The sequence below is a fragment of the Aquarana catesbeiana genome, linkage group LG08, assembly GCF_042186555.1.
Source record: "Aquarana catesbeiana isolate 2022-GZ linkage group LG08, ASM4218655v1, whole genome shotgun sequence".
Taxonomy (NCBI): domain Eukaryota; kingdom Metazoa; phylum Chordata; class Amphibia; order Anura; family Ranidae; genus Aquarana; species Aquarana catesbeiana.
In genome coordinates this window covers 296133283-296154514 of record NC_133331.1, presented here as the reverse complement: position 1 = coordinate 296154514, position 21232 = coordinate 296133283, and the positions used below count along the sequence as shown (strand labels likewise).

The window sequence follows — 21232 nt, the reverse complement described above, 5'->3', positions numbered from 1 at the left end:
TGATGGTGGTCTTCAGGATCAGCCTGGTCTTTATCTTTGTTTGGTTAGGGGAACCAATCTGCTCATGTCTAGTAATAATCTTTGTATTTCTATTTTAGTAGATGGACGGGAGATGAGGAAAACCTCAGAGGATTGTCTCACTTTGTCTCCAGACTGTAAAGTAGAAGATGAGGACATCACACAGTATAGTCCAGGAGAAAACCCGACTACCTCAAATGTCCATCCGGCACCACACAGTGTAGATGGACCATCGTATTCCTCTTATCCTGAGGAACCTCAGACTGTGAGGGACGGTGCCGGACCATCGTATTCCTCTTATCCTGAGGAACCTCAGACTGTGAGGGAACGTGCCGGACCATCGTATTCCTCTTATCCCGAGGAACCTCAGACTGTGCGGGACAGTCCCGGACCATCGTATTCCTCTTATCCTGAGGAACCTCAGACTGTGCGGGACGGTCCCGGACCATCGTATTCCTCTTATCCTGAGGAACCTCAGACTGTGCGGGACGGTCCCGGACCATCGTATTCCTCTTATCCCGAGGAACCTCAGACTGTGCGGGACGGTCCCGGACCATCGTATTCCTCTTATCCTGAGGAACCTCAGACTGTGCGGGACGGTCCCGGACCATCGTATTCCTCTTATCCTGAGGAACCTCAGACTGTGAGGGACAGTGTCGGACCATCGTATTCCTCTTATCCTGAGGAACCTCAGACTGTGAGGGACGGTGCTGTCCTTCCAACACATAAGAGGTTTCCCTGTCCTGAGTGCGGGAAGTGTTTCCGTTCTAAATACGATCTTAATGTGCATAAAAGATCTCACACAGGAGAGAAGCCTTATTCCTGTCCTGAGTGCGGGAAGGGTTTCAGTTTTAAAATCAGTCTTAATCTTCATATAAAATCTCACACAGGGGAGAAGCCGTATTCCTGTCTTGAGTGCGGGAAAGGTTTTTCAAAGAAGTCTCATCTTTCCCAGCATCAGAGATTTCACACGGGGCAAAAACCATATTTCTGTTCTGAGTGCGGGAAATGTTTTTCACAGAAGTCTCATCTTTTTAGACATCAGAGATCTCACACGGGGGAAAAACCATATTTTTGTTCTGAGTGTGGGAAATTTTTTTCCATGAAATGCGATCTCAACAGACACCAAAGGTCTCACACGGGGGAGAAGCCGTATTCCTGTCCTGAGTGTGGGAAATGTTTTTCAGAAAAGTGCGATCTCAACAGACACCAAAGGTCTCACACAGGGGAGAAGCCATATTCTTGTACTGAGTGCGGAAAACATTTCACAGCAAGACGCACCCTTAATAACCATAAAAGAACTCACACGGGGGAGAAGCCATATTCTTGTCCTGAGTGCGGGAAATATTTTTTAAAAAAATCTGATCTTGTCAGACATGGGAGATCTCACACGGGGGAGAAGCCGTATTCCTGTCCTGAGTGCGGGAAATGTTTTTCACAGAAGTATCAAATTTACAAACATCAGAGACGTTTGTTCGGGAAATGTTTTCTAGAGAGATCAGATCCTGTCAGACATGGGAGATCTCACATGGGGGAGAAGCCGTATTCCTGTCCTGAGTGCGGGAAATGTTTTCTAGAGAGATCAGATCTTGTCAGACATGGGAGATCTCACACGGGGGAGAAGCCGTATTCCTGTCCTGAGTGCGGGAAATGTTTTCAAGAGAGATCAGATCTTGTCAGACATGGGAGATCTCACACAGGGGAGAAGCCGTATTCCTGTTCTGCGTGTGGGAAATGTTTTTCACAGAAGTCCAGTCTTCGCTTACATCAGAGAGTGCACACGGGTGAGAAGCCGTATTCCTGTCCTGAGTGTGGGAAATGTTTTTCTAGGAAGTCCAGTCTTTACAAACATCAGATAAATTTCTGCACAAAAAGTTTTGTTGATAAATCAGATCTTGTCACACATCAGAGGTATGACACGGGGGCGGAGCTGCATTCCTGTCCTGTGTGCGGAAAATTATTTTTAAATAAATCAGAGCTTGTCACACATCAGAGATCTCACACGGGGGAGAAGCCGTATTCCTGTCCTGAGTGCGGGAAAAGTTTTTCACAGAAGTCCAATCTTCAAAGACATCAGAAATTGCACACGGGGGAGAAGCCACTTTCCTGTTCTGAGTGCGGGAAATGTTATTCAAATAAGTCCCATCTTCAAAGACATCAGAAATCGCACACGGGGGAGAGGCAACTTTCCTGTAATGAGTGCGGGATTTGTTTTTCAAAGAAGTCCGATCTGTACAGACACCAGAGACTGCACATGGTGGTGAAGTCATTTTCCTGTCCTGAGTGAGGGAAATGTTCCTCAGTGAAGTCCTGTCTTCCTTTACATCAGGGGTCCCACACAACCCTCGAGGTGTATTAGTGAGTGCGGGAAATGTCTTGTATATGAATGTTGCTGGACATGTGGGGAAGGAGCACACCCTGATATACACCTCAGATATACTCCATGGCTGATCTTCATCATGTAAGAAACAGTTCATAGACCTCAACCATAGCCTGACCTTTTGACAAAGATGTCCTATGGAATGGATGATACAACAGTGCCATCTAAAGGTTGGATTGGTAAATGTTGCTCCCATTGAAACATGGTATTGAGAAAGGGGCCACACCCATGTGGGGATAATAAAACTTTCCAAATAAAAGGCAACAACATAAGAAACGGCAAGAAACAGTTGAGGAGATCACCAAAGACATGGATGAAGTGTTGTACCGTGTTGGCCATTGATAGCAGGAGAAAAATAAAAATGGAGTCATTACCTCTCATTGGCTGAGTACATTTTGTGGTATGGAGACTTAGAGGTCTATTATTCTCTTGCAAGAGGTCTGTTTTCTCAAGTCGTCTTCCAGGACGAAACACGTTAACCCCACCACTTAGAAGGCGGCCCTCTAGGGCTTTTAAAATAAAAATGGAGTCATTACCTCTCATTGGCTGAGTACATTTTGTGGTGGAAGATTTCACAAAATTTAACAGGTCTGTTTCTAAAAAAAAAAATGTTGAACGAATGTGACACGCATTTGTCTAAACATGACAAATATTGAATCATTGGCTCCACCTAGTGGCAGAAATCTGGCCCTGTGGTATTAATACTGCCCCTAGATGGAGCTGACAGTCATAGGAAATCACTCATTTAGATATGGACAGAATTTGTCGCGACTGGGCCAATGCTTGTCACCTTCCTTCAACACATTTTTTTTATTCGTTTCCTTCGTCAGGCGCGGTTTACTACAAATGACTGAGATCAGACTCATACACTTTTGAGTTTAGTAGACATCGAAGAACGTAAGTTAATCGCCTGTTTCCCAGGCCTATTCTGAAAAAATAAATCATTATTTTTTTTTACTTAGAACCCTCTAAACATTATATATGTTTTTTTTTTTTTTAAGCAGAGGCCACAGAGAAAAAAATGGTGGGTGTTGCAATTTTTTATCTCACACGGCATTTGCGCTGAGGTTTTTTATACGCAAACGTTTTGGAAAAATGATACTTTAACTTTAGTGCAAACAAACACAATATAATACAAATTTTTTTGGGTAAAATATAAAAGATGATGTTATGCCGAGTAAATAGATACCTAACATGTCACGCTTTAAAATTGCAAAAACGCCAGTGGAACGGCGCCAAACTACGATACGTTTTGGAAAAATTACACTTTGATAAACTTTAGTGCAAATACAATATAATACTTCTTTTTTTTTTTTTTTGGTAAAATATAAAAGATGATGTTATGCCGAGTAAATAGATACCAAACATTCCACGCTTTAAAATCGCGGATACGCCTGTGGAACGGCGCCAAAAGTTTTAGAAAAATTACACTTGAATGAACTTTAGTGCAAACAAACACAATATAATACGATTTTTTTTGCGGTAAAATATAAAAGATGATGTTATGCCGAGTAAATAGATACCTAACATGTCGTCATGCTTTAAAATCGCAGAAACGCCTGTGGAACTGCGCCAAACTACGATACCTAAACTTTTGGGTAAAATGACACTTCAACCACTTGCCGCCCACCCATCGTCAAATGACGGCGGGGCGGTGCGGCTCTCGTTCTGGGTGGACGTCATATAACACCGAATCTCAAACCGAGGCTCTGTCCTTAAGTGATTGACCACTTCAGCCTCGGAAGGATTTGCCCCCTTCCTGACCAGGCCGTTTTTTGCGATTCGGCACTGCGTCGCTTTAACTGACAATCGCGCGGTCCTGCGGCGCTGTACCCAAACAAAGTTGACGTCCTTTTTTTTCCCCCACAAATAGAGATGCCTTTAGGTGGTATTTGATCACCTCTGCGTTTTTTATTTTTTGCGCTATAAACAAAAAATGAGCGTCATATTTGAAAAACACACAATATTTTGTACTTTTTGCTAACCTGAATTTCTTCCTCAGCTTAGGCCGATATTTATTCTTCTACATATTCTTGGTAAAAAAAAAAAAAATCGCAATAAGCGTATATTGATTGGTTTGCGCAAAAGTTATAACGTCCACAAAGTAGATTTCTGTCATTTTTTTTATTATTATTTTTTTTTTTTTACTAGTAATGGCGGCGATCTGCCATTTTCATCGGCACTGCGACATTGCAACGGACAGATCGGACACTTTTGACACTTTTTTGGGAACATTTTTACAGCAATCAGAGCTAAAATTAGCCACTGGTTACTGTATAAATATCACTGGCAGGGAAGGGGTTAACACTAGGGGGTGATCAAGGGGTCAACTGTTTTCCCTAGTGTGTGTTCTAACTATAGGGGGGGATAGGACTGACTGGGGGAGGAGACCAATCGGTGTTCCTACTTAGTAGGAACACACGATCTGTCTCCTCTCCCCTGAGAGAACCGGGTCATGTGTGTGCTTACACACACACATTCCAGTTCTCGTTCTGTCACGAGCGATCGCGGGTGCCCCGGCGGACATCACTTCGGCCCCGGGGACACGCACCTGCTATGTCGTCTTAAAGGAGCAACGTATAGCTACGCCAATTTGTGCAGCTGTATCAACCTGCCGCTGTATAACTGCGGCGGCTGGTCGGCAATCGGTTAAATGCCACCAAAAGTAAGCTCTATTTGTGTGAAAAAAAATGTCATATGTGTACAGTGTTGTATGACCGCGTAATTGTCATTCAAAGCGCGACAGCGCTGAAAGCTGAAAATTGGCCTGGGCAGGAAGGGGGTGAAAGTGCCCGGTAAGCAAGTGGTTAAAGAACATGCCTGGGGGGGGGTCCTAGTTCTGCCTGTGAAGGGGAACATCAAAGTTCCCCAAAATGACATACAAGACCCTATGAGTCTGGTAGGGTTTTTAAGAGGGGTCCTTACACGAAAAAAACAAAAACAAAAATAAATGCATGAGGTCCACCAGAAAGTCAATACCAAACCTTTAATCCAAGCGTACAGCCAGCCTTGCCAGGGGGCAATCGTTTTTAGCAATGATAGTAATAGGAATTACGTGGAGTGGAGATGACCCCATCTATAAGGATATACAGTACATACACACACAGCACAAGGCCGTGTTCACACTACGAGACGTTTCTCGAGGGCTGCAGTTCCCCGGAGCTCCACAAGGTGGTGATCTCACTTCTTCCCAGACAGGAAGTCTCTATGGTAGACAGGAAGTGATGTCAGATACACACAGGAAGTGATGTCAGGTATAAATAGGAAGTTCCAGGTGAGAGTTGAGTCGGGAGGAAGTAGAGAGGCGACATTGCTGGAAGTTGCAGCAGAGGAGGTAATAAGATCTTATTTTCGATTTACACCCAGTAACTCCCCCCCGTCATGTCCGTCCTCTTCCTCCATAGTCACTGTGATGTCTTTGTGGGAAATAACAGAGCAGCAGCCTGAGAAAACCTGAGCAGCCCTAAACAATCCACTCCTGTGAACCAGTGCTTTGTTTATGTGGCTGGAGCTGTGTGCACACTGTGGGAATGAACACAGCCGCAGCTCTTAATTTGACAGGCGTATGGGTGAAAACACGTACAGCCCCAAAACATAGACGGTGTGCGTTTGGGGGCTACTCACCCATGCCTGCAAACTTGCCATTTTAGGACCTGCGGCTGTGTTCATACAGCTGCGGCATCCCATATGGAGCAACAGGCGTCTCCAGCTGCAGAAACATTCCGCTCATTCAAACGGCCAGAATACCGATGTGAATGAGTCCTTGAGGATTAAATTACAGATGAGATTGGGGGTGGTAAAAACACATAGTTGAGCTTCTAGTTTACCACTAATCGCTACCCCCTTTAGCAAACAGAGGCTGTGCCTGAGGGTGCAACAGTCACAATACTAAGCTTTGTAGAAATGGTACTCCTCTTAGACAAATGAATAGTGCTGCTCTGCAAGTCCCCCCATATATATAGATAGATATATAGATAGACTATTTTGTTAAAAGTATTGGGACGCCTGCCTTTACACACACATGAACTTTAATGGCATCCCAGTCTTAGTCCATAGGGTTCAATATTGAGTTGGCTCCGCCCTTTGCAGCTATAACAGCTTCAACTCTTCTGGGAAGGCCGTCCACAAGGTTTAGGAGTGTGGCTATGGGAATGTTTGACCATTCTTCCAGAAGAGCATTTGTGGGGTCAGATACTGATGTTGAACGAGAAGGCCTGGCTCGCAGTCTCCGCTTTAATTCATTAAGTCTATCGGGTTGAGGTCAGGAATTCTTGCCATGCATATGACTGCCATAGCCGGGGTGACAGACCCAAACGGGTCTAATTCCTCCCATAGGTGTTCTGTCATGTTGAGGTCAGGACTCTGTGCAGGCCAGTCAAGTTCCTCCACCCCAAACTCGCTCATCCATGTCTTTATAGACCTTGCTTTGTGCACTGGTGGGCAGTCATATTGGAACAGGGAGGGGCCATCTCCAAACTGTTCTCACAATGTTGGGAGGATGAAATTGTCCAAAATGTCTTGGTATGCTGATGCCTTAGGAGTTCCTTTCACTGGAACTAAGGGGCCAAACCCAACCCCTGAAAAAACAACCCCCACCATAACCCCCCCCCCACCATAATCCCCCCTCCACCAAATGATTTGGACCAGTGCACAAAGCAAGGTCCATAAAGACATGGATGAGCGAGTTTGGGGTGGAGGAACTTGACTGGCCTGCACAGAGTCCTGACCTCAACCTGACAGAACACCTATGGGAGGAATTAGACCCGTTTGGGTCTGTCACACCGGCTATGGCACTCATAGGCATGGCAAGAAATCTAGAACACTGGTTAAACCAGCTTAAAGGTAGCATGGAATTGTTCAAAATGTCTTGGTATGATGATGCCTTAAAGTGGTTGTAAACCAGGTTTAGGAGATACAAGGGGTAGCTACAGATAAGGCTTATTATAGGCTTACCTGTAGCTACCCCGGATAGCTCCTAAACCTGCACTCCATATTGAAACCTACGTACTAAGACTGGGTTGCCATTAAAGTTCATGTGCGTGTAAAGGCAGGCGTCCCAATACTTTTGGTAATATAGTGTATATGCAAATTGGATGGTGCTGTGCATTTTTTGGTCCAGTTCAGGTGCGAATTTAGGGAAAATCTGCACCTGAATCGGTGAACACAAACGCACAGGACCCCGGACTGCAAACCGCAGCCATACCTGTGTGTACCCAGCCTTAGGGATCTATTCCCAATACTTTTGGTAATTTGGTGTATGTATATATATATATATATATATTTGGATAGACCATCTCTCCAAGCACCAAAGCCAAGAGTCTCGGAGTCATTTTTGACTTGGAAATGTCAATAGATGCACAAATAGGATCAGTAGTCAACGGATCTCACCATCTCCTCCGCCTGCTACGCAGACTCATCCCCTTCATCCCAGAAGAGGACAAAGCAGCAGTAGTTGGAACAATCATTAATTCCCGACACGATTAAGCAAACTCCCTCTACATAGGATTAACCCAATATCAGATTGCGCGCTTACAACTCATCCAAAACACAGCGGCAAGACTGCTAACAGGAAAAAAACCCTGGGAGTCCATCTCCCCATCCCTGAGGAGCCTAAATTGGCTAACCGTCAAGAATTGAATCACATTCAAGACCCTCTGCCTCGCCCACAAATGCACACAAGGAAACGCTCCTCAATACCTATGCGAGAAAATAAAACACTACACACCCAATCGCAGTCTTCGATCATCTAACCAAAACCTCCTCCTCATTCCCAAATCCCGCTACAAATCAAAGGGAGAACGAAGATTCGCAGTCCAAGGACCACGGCTATGGAGCGCTCTACTGACTTACATCCGCATGGAAGAAAACCATCGGGCCTTCAGGAAAAAACTCAAGACCTTCCTCTTCTAAGAAGCTGGAGAACACAGGACCGATCTAGCGCCTTGAGGCGATTCAGTTCGCATTTGCAGCGCTATACAAATTATTTATATATATATAATGTGTGTGTGTGTGTATGTGTGTGTGTGTGTATATATATATATATATATATATATATATATAATGTATATGTATGGCTGTCAAAAAATGCTGAGATGTTTCTCGGGGGTTGCAGTTCTTCTGAGCTCCACAAGGTGGTGATCTCACTTCTACCATAGAGACAGGAAGTGATGTCAGGGACAGACAGGAAGTGATGTTAGATATAAACAGGAAGTTCTGGGTGAGAGGTGAGTCGGGAGGAAGTAAAGAGGAGACATCGCTGGAAGTTTTAGCAGAGGAGGTAATAAGATCTTATTTTCTATTTACACCCAGTAACCCCCCCCGTCATGTTCCGTCCTCTTCCTCCATAGTCACTGTGACGTCTTTTATCTCCAGCTGATGATGATACACACATATATAGTGTGGAAACCTAGATTAACCCCTTCAGGGTCAGAACATTCCCCCACTTATGGGGCCGGAACATTGTCCTCATTTTGGAGATAAATTCTAGTAATATGTTCCTCTAAACAAGGGGTGCCCAACCTTTTGATGAGCGAGGGCCACTTTAGCAACTTGGTAACCGGCCGCGGGCCACAATAAGTGTAGCGGGCGGATGGCAGGTCTGTGTCCACTCTCCATATGTAGAGCAGACACAGATGCAGCCCGCTCTACCCTAAGGGCCCTCCAATCCGCCCAGACAGAAGGGGACGGATCCCCTTCTGTTTTTTTTTTAAGCGGATCGGGTTGCAGATAGGCGGGTGTAAGCAGACACGAGTCCGTTTACATCTGCCACTCTATAGAGGTGAATGGAGGGTCCGCCTGAAAAACAGACAGGTGGACCCGATCAGACCAATCGTGTGAAAGGGGCCTGAGGCTGCTTTCGCACTGATGCACAGCGGTTTACCTGCTCCTCAATCTTCACTTCTTCCTCAGGAGTCCTGCAGCTGGTTGCTGCTGTCCACCAGGTGGTTATAACTGGTGGCTGCTGCTGGCTGTCCTCCAGAACTGGTACTGCTGTTGGGTACTGCGGACAGGTGCTGGTACTGCTGAGTGGTACTGCTGGCGGGTACTGCCTGCTGGTACAGCTGGTGGGTACTGATACTGCTGCCGGGTACTGCTGTTGGGTACTGCCTGCTGGTACTGCTGGTGGGTACTGATACTGCTGGCGGGTACTGCTGTTGGGTACTGCCTGCTGGTACTGCTGTTGGGTACTGATACTGCTGCCGGGTACTGCTGTTGGGTACTGCCTGCTGGTACAGCTGGTGGGTACTGATACTGCTGCCGGGTACTGCTGTTGGGTACTGCCTGCTGGTACTGCTGGTGGGTACTGATACTGCTGGCGGGTACTGCTGTTGGGTACTGCCTGCTGGTACTGCTGGTGGGTACTGATACTGCTGCCGGGTACTGCTGTTGGGTACTGCCTGCTGGTACAGCTGGTGGGTACTGATACTGCTGCCGGGTACTGCTGTTGGGTACTGCCTGCTGGTACTGCTGGTGGGTACTGATACTGCTGGCGGGTACTGCTGTTGGGTACTGCCTGCTGGTAGTGCTGGTGGGTACTGATACTGCTGCCGGGTACTGCTGTTGGGTACTGCCTGCTGGTACTGCTGGTGGGTACTGATACTGCTGCCGGGTACTGCTGTTGGGTACTGCCTGCTTGTACTGCTGGTGGGTTCTGATACTGCTGGCGGGTACTGCTGTTGGGTACTGCCTGCTGGTACTGCTGGCAGATCTCGCTGGCTGGTATTGCTGAGTGGTACTGCTGGCGGGTACTGGTACTGCTGTTGGGTACTGCGGACAGGTGCTGGTACCGATACTGCTGGTGGGTACTGGTGGCTGGTACTGGCACTGCTGGCTCTGGCACTGCTGGCTGCTGTCCCAGATTGCGGGTTCCCGTGCATTAGTGTGACAGAAGCATGCGGCTGCAGTAGAGAGCAGAGCCGATGCTTCCTGTCACATGCGGAGTACATTTGGTATCACTCGGCCTGTGAAGGAGCCGCCGCTATACAGGAAGCCTCGGCTCTGCTTCCTCTAGCAGCGGCTCCGTTCTTCGCGCTGATACTCTGAGATGGCGGGCCAGAAACCCGCGATCTGGGCTTGTCGACCCGCCATCTCAGAGCAAGACATGGCGGGCCACATTGGAGGGTGGTTGGGCACCCCTGCTCTAAACAAACAGCACTGACAATAAATAGACAAGACAACAGGGCCGGATCTATGGGGGTACTGGGTTGGGGGGCTGTGCCCCCCTCATATTTTAATTCTGCCCCTCCCCAAAGCCAAGGAATACCCCGTGTGAAGCACAGTTTCTACCCGCCACTGTCAGCTCTACAGCGCTACCTACATCTACTTGTAAACACAAAGAGAACTGTGGTTGGTTGATAGGACTGCCCAGCGTCCTGAGAACCAACCCACTTGCTTGCTTCACCCCCGCCCCCCAGAGGAGGAGTACAGAAATCGCTTCTCCAAACCTGCTGCCAGTGCCCCACCTCCCAGGTTTCTCGTACCTGCAGGCTGCACTGTAATTGGAAGTGGTGGATACTAATGCAAAGAGAGTAAGGTTAAATCTTCAGTCGATGATTCAGTATTGGAGGGGGAGTTCTGGGGACCCTAATGTAAAGGATAGAGATTATGGGGACGCTGAGGTGGGGGGGGGGCCCTGGGAACCCTGGTGTAAGGAGGGGGGATCTGAGAACCCTGGTGCAACAGGGGTGACTTTGGGGATCCTGATGTAAACTGGGTGGCTCTGTGTAAACCCTAATGTAAGGGGGTCCCTGAAGTAAGGTGGGGTGGCTCCGGGGACCCTGATGTAAGGGGGGTAGCTCTAGGAACACTGATGTAAGGTAGGGGGGCCCCAGTAGCCCTGATGTAAGGAGGGGGACTCTGAGGACACTATTGTAAAGGGGGTGACTCTGGGGACCCTGATGTAAAGGGAGTAAGGTTAAATCTTCAGTCACTGATTTTGTGTTGGAGGGGCAGTTCTGGGGACCCTAATGTAAAGGACAGAGATTACGGGGACACTGATGTGGGGGGGGGGGGGGCTCTGGGAACCCTGGTGTAAGGAAGGAGGATCTGGGAACCCTGGTGCAACAGGGGTGACTTGGGGGATCCTGATGTAAACTGGGTGGCTCTGTGTAAACCCTAATGTAAGGGGGGGGGGTAGCTCTAGGAACACTGATGTAAGGGGGTGACTCTGGGAACCCTGATGTAAGGTAGGGGGGCCCCAGTAGCTCTCATGTAAGGAAGGGGACTCTGAGGACACTAGTGTAAAGGGGGGGTAACTCTGGGGACCCTGATGTAAAGGGGATAGTTCTTGGGACCCTAATGTAAGGGGGTGGCTCTGAAGACCCTGATGAAAGAAAGAGGGGTGACCCTGATGTTAGGGGAAACTCTGGGGACCCTGATGTAAGGAGGGGGGCCCTTGGGACCCTGATATTAGGGGTATGACTGGGGACCCTGATGTACAGGAGGGGACTCTGGGACCCCTGATTTTGGGAGGGATCTTGGGATGCTGACATGCGGGGAAGAACACTGATATAAAAAGGGGAATTCTTGACGTAAGGGGGAAACCTGATGTGAACAAGGTGGGCTCATCCTGATACTGCACTCTAGTGGTTCCTTTCTATATTACTTACTCCTGACCCCTTCACTCTATACATTATGTTATACATAGACCTGACCAAGGTGCTCATCATCCCAACAGTTGCTGGTTTAAATGTTCTTTTTAAGGTCGGATCAGACAGACACAGAGATCACTTTTTGTGTGCAGAATAGCATAGGTGATGGAAACTTTTATAGTTTTAGAAATGATCCTTTGTTCTGAGGTTTATGTGTATCTGTGACCTGGTAAATAGAAGTATTTTGTGGGTACATGTACTGAAGTATGGGTGAAGTGTATACAGTGACTAGGCACAGATTCAATTTAATTGTCCCTCTTTAAGTTCCTCCCACTGTTATGCAATATCTGTCCTCTGCGTACTAACCCCTGAACTCTCCCTATACACTGTCCTGCTGACCCCCCCATCTCCCGCCCCTCTGACATTTTTTTACTGCACCCCCGCATCAGACAGGCTAGATCTGGCCCTGCAAGACGATGACCATCCTGACCAAACATGGCCTACAAAGGACAATTATTACACCACACAGGGAGCCAATGGGCAATCATTACACTATGCAACCAACACAATGATGGAGTGCCGGGGTCAGGAGTATGGACCATTACATTGCTGGTCAGGAGGAAGACAACATTCCCCAGCTTGACATGAAGAATATGTTTCATCATTGGTGTCAGAGGGAGGAAAATACTGAGGGATGAAGAGAAGCTAAGGGGCTTTGAGGGATAATTGATAGCTGAGGAACTCTTGGGACCCCTTTTGGGGGTAGTGGGACTCAACAGCTCTCAGGGGGGTAGTGGGGCTGAAGGGCTCTGGGTCCTTGGAGGGTTGTTGGGAACCAGGGCTCTAAGGGAACAGGAGGCTGTATGGCTCAGGGGACTCTAAGGTAGGGAGGGAAGCTCTTGGTCTATGATGGTTCTCCCACCTGCACTTACTTTTCAGAACCTCCTTACAGAACTCCTGCCAGGAAATGGAGGTGACCTTCACCTTCTTACCATCTCACTGGTCAAATAAAAATTTTCAAGATACCAAGTGGAATGAAGGAGGACAGTCCTTCACCCCTTGATGGTTACTTGTACTCAGAGGAGGTCTGTTTGTGCAGCATTGCCTAATGGGTGGTCGGTATTCTGTGTTGTGAATCAGGAGGTTCAATCCAATACCTTCCCATGACACAGGGTCTGGCAGTGCCCGGTGCTGGAATTCAGAGCCACAGGAACCCACCACCACCCTGTACAATGTCCTGGATACTACAGTATTCTTGGCAACCAATAGAACACCCCCTCCCCCTACTGTCCTCCTACCCACACTGGGCTGCCATTGGAGGGAAGAAAACAGACTCCTCCCCCACCTCTCTACTCCACCAGCAACATCCTCATGTCCAATCCAATCCCTTCCCTTACTGCAGAGTGTGACATCACTCCTGTCAGTCAGCAGGCTGCCGGAGATTGGAGCCTTGCAGCCGGAATTCTGGCAATTATCCTGATTAGCCGGCAAATCTGGACAAAAGTCAGCAAGTTCCCCTTCCTGGACATCATGATGACCCGACATTGTCCTCACATCACTGCCTCAGAGCAAACAAGTCACAGAAAGGATCATATTTATCATTCCTTGTCTGCAGATCTAATACTAATCAAATCCAGTTCAGAAACCAAACAAACCCAACAGAGAAAAGGGGATTTCTGATCCTGCAGGCCAAGAGGGTCATGAAAATGTAGAAAACCCTAAACAGTCCAAACTAAATGTGTTCCCATGGGGGGGGGGCAGCAACCCTCCTATCACCCCACCCCCCACATCCACATACTATTATTGTGTGACCAATACCATCCAAATAATTCTTACTTTCATTTCCCAAAGTTATCCATCTACAAGGAGACCTGTATAGATCAAATGATGGGACCAATGAGGATGGAGGAGGACCGGAGTCGCATGACTGAGAAGATACTAAACCTCACCCTGGAGATCATCTACCTGCTGACCGGAGAGGTGAGGAGGATTCTGGGAGGTCACATGACATCACTCTTATCTCTATTAATAAAACACAGACCTGACCGGAGAGGTGAGGAGGATTCTGGGATTCTAACATGATATTTCTATTGGTTCCTCAATACAGAGATTTCCTCTTGTGAAGTCAGGTGATCATATGACCATCACAGTGCCTCCATGTGACTCCCTAAAACCTGAGAGACACAACATGGAGAAGATTCTAGAAGTCACCAAGAAGATGATGGAGCTGCTAACAGGAGAGGTGAGGAGGATTCTGGGAATTCTGGGACATTATCCAGTAACAGACAAGGGATGTGTCTGGATGGTGACTGTATCATTATAAAGTATCAGATTCCTAAGTGATGTCACTGTCTATTTCTCTATGTAGGAGTATTTAGAAGGCCACAAGGATCTCTACAAGGACGTCATGATGGACAATCAGCCGCCCCTCACATCACCGGGTAAGAGGAGACTTTATTGTAAAGGAGAGAGCAGTACGGAGGGTCCACCTAGATCCCCCATCATCTGATAAACACATAGAAACAATGTATTCAGTCAGTGTGTGTGTTTCCTACAGATGGATCCAGTAATGGGAACCCACCAGAGAGATGTCCCCGTCCTCTGTATTCCCGGGATTCCACACAGGAAGGTCACACCATCCCCCACCATCATCAGGTAGATGAGGAACAATTATTAGTAGTTATGATTTATCAACAAGCATGTTTGTTACAATGAATGTTTTATTATATATTCAGAGTGAATACCTTGAGAATTATAACATTGTTGTCAAGGAAGAGGATAAAGAGGAGGATGAGGAGTATGGAGTGATGAAGGAGGTTTCAGAAGGACACAAGGATATGATGCAGCCACCTAATACCAGGAACCCACCAGAGAGATGTCCCCGTCCTCTGTATTCCCGGGATTCCACACAGGAAGGTCTCACCATCCCTCACCATCATCAGGTAGATGAGGAACAATCACTGATAGTATCATTAGGATCTGTACATTATCTGCATTGTTACCATCAATGTCGTTTTTATTTTATATTCAGAGTGGAAACCTGAGAGATCCTAAAGTTGATTTTAAATCGGAAGAAGAAGAGAGGTATGTGAGGGATGATCAGCAGTCTATGGAGGAGGATGGAATAACGGGGACATTTATAGAGGAGGACACTCCTACAGAGATCAGTACAGGTGGGTCATTAACACTAAATACATTCCAGCTCTGTACCATCACGTGGAAGGCAATGTTGTGGCATCATTGGACAAAGCATACAGCAGCAAGTTCCACATTACTGCTGACACGTGGTCCAGCAAGCATGGTCAGGGACGATATATTTTGTTCACAGTACACTGGGTAACTCTGCTTGCAACTCGGAAGGATGCAGGACAGGGCTCAGTGCTGAAGCTTGTTTTGCTGCCACATCTCTATACAGATGGTGGAGATGATGCAAGATCTGTTAGCTCCACCTCCTCCTACTTCTCCTTCGCCATGTCCTCCTCTGTTGGATTTTCCTATTAACCTCAAGTACCCCCCTAAGCATTCAAGGGGCTATTCAATGAGTCAGGCTAAAAGGTGCCATGCAGTGCTTCAGCTGGTGTGTCTAGGGGATGGGAACCACATCAGAGCAGAGATTCTTTCTGCTCTGCAGGGGCAGGCCCAGAGATGGTTCACGCCATGCCAGCTTGAGCCAGGAATGGTGGTGTGTGATAATGGCACAGACCTCCTGTCTGCCCTTTGACAGGGAAAGTTGACGCATGTGCCATGCTTGGCTTGGCACATGTCCTCAATTTAGTGGTGCAGCATTTTCTAAATAGGTACCCAGGGTTGCAAGACCTTCTAAAGCAGGCCAGAAGAGTCTGTAGCCATTTCAGGCGGTCATACACAGCCAGTGTTGGCAGAAATTTCCCCTGCCCGTAAACCGCCTGATTTGTGACATGCCCACCAGGTGGAACTCCACTTTGGCAATGCTGCAGTGGCTGCACATGCAACAGAGGCTGTCAATGAGTACCAGTGTATGAGTATAGTACAAGGACAGGCTCAGGACGTCTCAGCTTTTTTCCCCCCACGCCAATGGCTGCTCATAAAGGATGCATGCACTGTACTGTCACCATTTAGGAGGCAACAAGGATGGTGAGCCATAACAAGGCAATTATCAGTGACACAATCCCTGTTGTGTTCCTGCTGGAGCATTATAGAGAGGGAACTCGAGGCAGAGCAGCAGGAGGAAGAAAAGGACTTCCTTTCCTCTCAAGGCCCGCTTTATGCAGACACCATTCTTGTGATTCCACAGAACACACAAGGGGAGGAGAAGGAGGAGGATGGTGGCTGTTTTGGAGGCATTGAAGCAGAGGAAGACACACGTCAAACCTTAAGAGATGCTTTTCTGTCCCCAGAACTGTTGGGAGTAGTACGTGGCTGGGAGGAGGCAGTTCCAGATACTGTGACCCTGAGGACTGTGCTTCTCACGCCTCCGCAAACTTGCGGTGAATGGGCACCCTCACACTTCAAAGCCTGCGAAAGGACCAGAAAATGCGTAGCATCAAGTAGAAGTATCATTATTGTTTGGCAACCCTCCTTGACCACTATTACAAGGAGAAAGTATCAGAATCTATCCTATCCCCACAGAGAGCAGAGGATGAAATATCCTGAGGACACCTTAAAGAGTTTGTGTAATGCCTTTCCAGACTCTTGTAGGTTACAGTCTCATGGAAAAGGTAGTTTTGAGGCTTCTGTTGGTCAAAGGAGGAACGGTGGAGAAGGGGGCCGCCTCAGTGACGCTTATCAAAATTTTATTAGTCCTCAGCGCCCAGAGCTGTGAGCTTCCACATCCCATCGGCAGCATCATATGGTGGGAGATAAATCTAGGGGCGAAAACAGACATGGAGAGCTTTCCAGTCGATGATCCACTGGATTACTGGGTCATGAGAATAGACCACTGGCAAGAACTTGCCCAGTATGCATTTGAACTGCTGGGCTGCCCTGCATCCTGCGTGCTTTCCGAATGGGCATTCAGTGCTGCTAGAGGTTTTGTGATAGATAAGAGCTCGTCTGTCCACAGACTCTGTTGACCAGCTGACATTTATTAAAATTAATCATTCCTAGATTAGCAGCAGTTATCAAGCCCCTAATGCCGATATCACCGATTAAGTGTTTTTGGGATGTGAAATCTCTGCAAGACTATCTAGGCTGCCTAGCTGTGGTGTTGGTATAGGTTTCATGGGCACAATTAACACCCAAACCCCAATTTTTTTGCCACTGTTTGACCTAGGCAATTTTAAAAATTTTTACAGCTATGCCAATTCTTGCTTTCATCAGGAGTACATCTATAGGGTTACGGTGTGAAGGCACCACCACCCAAAGACCAATTTTTGCACACCTGTTACTTCTATCCAAAGTCTGCAAATGAGACATCAGAATTTATCCCAAAAAATCTCTAATCTTGTTCCCAGTGCACTAAATGTGGCCTCATCATACAGACTGGCTCCCCAAGTCGTCGTTTACAAAATAAAAAAAAGCTTGCAGGGAAAATCTAGTTTTTGTTCCCTTTTGTAAATGTCAGTTTTGCTGCAGCAGGTTTCATACATGCTACAGATGCGCCACTTTACAGACAGACTAAGGGGACACCCCCCCCCCCCCCCCCAGGCACTATATTTAAAGGAATTTTTCATTTTTATTGTTTCACTTTGAGCATCATTAAATCACTTCTCATTTAAAAATGATCTTTTTTTTTTTTTAACATTTTTTTTTTGCATTGATACATGTCCCCCAGGGCAGTACCCAGACCCCCATGCCATTTGTATGCTTAATAACTTGCACATAAGCCTTAAAAATGGGCACTTTTGATTTTTTTCCAGTTTGGATTCCATAGACTTTTTAATGATGTTCGGCTCCGAACTTTTGCAATGCTCGAAAGTTCTGGCGCCGAACCGGGGGGGTGTTCACCCATCTCTATTCACTTTTGCATCTTACATAGACCTTACCCCTGCACTGTATACTCTGTTGTACATTACATACTCCTGACCCTGCACTATATACTCTATATTGTACATTACATACTCCTGACCCCTGCACTATATACTCTATATTGTACATTACATAGTCATAATACTATATAGCCCTTACTGTTGTATCCTATACAATACGTTGTACATTACATACTCCTGACACTCGTCCTATAATCCCCTCATCACTGTCACTCCTCCTATAAAAGACAGTTCTCGTTGTTTCCTCACTCTCTGACTAAGGTCCATGAATAAAGAAATGAACTGGTAGGAGATCAGAGGACCCATTTACTAGTTACCTTGAGGGGGGAATTGTAAGATCCTCAGAGACAAAGCTGCCTGATGTGGGCGGAGTCCTGGTTTAGGGGAACCAATCTGCTCATGTCTAGTAATAATCTTTGTTTTTCTATTTTAGTAGATGGACGGGAGATGAGGAAAACCTCAGAGGATTGTCTCACTTTGTCTCCAGACTGTAAAGTAGAAGATGAGGACATCACACAGTATAGTCCAGGAGAAAACCAGACTACCTCAAATGTCCATCCGGCACCACACAGTGTAGATGGACCATCGTATTCCTCTTATCTGTTGGAAGGACGGCACCGTCCCTCACAGTTTGAGGTTCCTCAGGATAAGAAGAGGTTTCTCTGTACTGAGTGCGGGAAGTGTTTTGGTCAAAAATCAAATCTTGTCACACATCAGAGATCTCACACGGGGGAAAAGCCGTATTGCTGTCCTGAATGCGGGAAATGTTTTTCAGGGAAGTCCAATCTCATCACCCATCTGAGGTTTCACACGGGGGAGAGGCCGTATTCCTGTCCTGAGTGTGGGAAATGTTTTGTACAAATATCGGAGGTGGTCAAACATCGGAGGTCTCATACGGGGGAAAAGCCGTATTCCTGTCCTGAGTGCGGGAAATGTTTTTCACAGAAGTCCAATCTTTCCAGACATCAGAAATCTCACACGAAGCAGAAGCTCCTTTCCTCTTCTAAATATGGGAATTCACTCACAGAAGTCCTCTGTTTACAGTCATCTGAGGTTGGACACGGAGGAGAATGAACTTTCCTGGTCTGACTGAAGGAAATGTTCCTCATTGAAGTCCTGTCTTCCTGTACATCAGGGGTCCCACACAACCCTCGAGGTGTTTAAGTGAGTGCGGGAAATGTCTTGTATATGAATGTTGCTGGACATGTGGGGAAGAAGCACACCCTGATATACACCTCAGATATACTCCATGGCTGATCTTCATCAAGGAAGAAACCGTTCATAAGGAGATCAGAGATCACCAAAGACATGGATGAAGTGTTGTACCGTGTTGGCCATCGATAGCAGGAGAAAAATAAAAATGGTGTCATTACCTCTCATTGGCTGAGTACATTTTGTGGTTTAAACTCTTGCAAGAGGTCTGTTTTCTCCAGTCGTCTTCCAGGACGAAACACGTTAACCCCACCACTTAAAAGGCGGTCCTCTAGGCCTCCCCTTCAGTATTCGCGTTTTCTCCGGAAGGGGGGTTAACATGTTTCTTGGAACCTATGTGATCCCTGGGCTGAGAGTCATTACCTCTAATTGGCTGAGTACATTTTGTGGTGGAAGATTTCACAAACAAGCTATTTGTTAAAAAAAATTAGTTGAATGAATATGATCAGCATTCACCCAGCCATGATAAAGATTGTACGTATTTTAATTCATACAGTGATTTCCTATGACCATTAGCACCATCTTGTGGCCTTAATGCGGAATTTAGCTATTTTTTTTTTTTTACGGAAGTATTTCAGGAAAATACCTTATTATGTCCACCAGTTGGAGCTGATAATCATAGGAAATCACATGATCACTGGGAAGGACACAAGGATCGTGAAAGTGGCATGCCCCTAACCCATAGCAGGCTGGATGACGTACCGGCACGTCATCCAGCCTGCTTGTGCCGGCCGCTAAATGAATCGAATAATCGTAAATCACCGGAAACCGTTGTGATCACACAGCGGTTGTGGGAGTGACACGCTTGCACGCCCGTAACCTGCAGCAGGCTGGATGATGTACTTGTATGCCATCCAGCCTGCCTGCGCCGGCCACTAGATGGAGCTGATATTCATAGGAAATCACCGGAATCAGCTGGGACCAGTGTGCACAACAGTCGCCGAAGCGGCAAGTTGCATGCCCCCCTAACCCACAGCAGGCTGGGTGATGTGTCGGCGGGGGGGGGGGGGGTGCCCTAATCCTGCCGGTAAAGGGGGATAGCTCTGTGATGTACAGAAAGTGCTACAGCAGCGCAAACATTTGCAAAGAAAAAAGGCATTAAGTTTGCTGCGAATGACATTCCATTGTCAAGTTCTTGATAAAAAAAAAAAATCACACCGAAATCTCAAATGGTCTGCTATTTATCTCCCTCCGAGGGGTTTGTGTGTTTTTTTTTTTTTTTGTTTTTTATTAAGCAGCTGGCAATGAAATGTCAGGAAGAATGGAAAAAAAATGAAAATACTTGCATGGAGTCCCTCAAAATTATGTAGCAGATCTTTCGAGTCCACTATGGATTGTAAGAGGGGTCTTCATGCAAAAAGAAAAGTGTGAAGTCCCTCAGGAAATCCATGCCAGACCCTAAATCTGGGAGAGGAGGGGGCATTGGATAATATTAACAGCGATAGTACGAGGTTCAAATCCCATTGAGTGAATTCCCATTTCGTTCAACCGTTATCTGAATCTTTGAACAAGCAAAATACTGGCTGAACATAATATGGGTCATACGAGACTTGGAGCCCATTCCTAGAGGTCAGTGTAGTGGTCCATTACATTGGTAACCAATGGGAGAAGGACCCCCTTATATCAGTGGTCAGTGTAGTGATCTTAATGGCATATGGATCTCCTTATATCAGTGGTCAGTGTAGTTGTCCCTTACATTGGTGACCAATGTGAGAAGAACCCCCTTATATTACTGGTCGGTGTAATGATCTCAATGGCATATGGACCTCCTAATATCAGTGGTCTGTATAGTGGTCCCTTACATTGGTGACCAATGGCAGATGGACCTTCTTATACCAGTGGTGACTAATGGGAGAAGGACAGTCTTGCATCATTATTGGTGGGAAGATTGCCCCCCCCCCCCCCCCCTTACAGATCATTGATGTCAGTGGTTACTGAGAGACAGAAATTGTTCATTGCTAAATGAACCCCTAGATACCTTTTGGAGGAACCCTGGCTGAGAAAGGCTGGACTAGGCAGTAATATATTTCTCTCCCCCTTGGTGGGAGTGGAGATGACCCCATCTA

At 46.7% G+C, this 21232-nt stretch overlaps 2 protein-coding genes across 2 annotated transcripts in view; both read left to right on the top strand.

Annotated features, from left to right (window-relative positions):
* The window catches only part of LOC141106826 (uncharacterized), a 559651-nt gene that overhangs the window by 40342 nt on the left and 498077 nt on the right, over positions 1-21232 (top strand). The window lies entirely within an intron of this gene.
* Positions 50-19631, top strand: LOC141104981 (uncharacterized). The gene is made up of 2 exons (XM_073594790.1): positions 50-2275; positions 18600-19631. The coding sequence occupies exons 1-2, from the start codon at positions 65-67 to the stop codon at positions 19026-19028; spliced, it is 2640 nt and encodes an 879-aa protein (XP_073450891.1). The 5' UTR covers positions 50-64; the 3' UTR covers positions 19029-19631.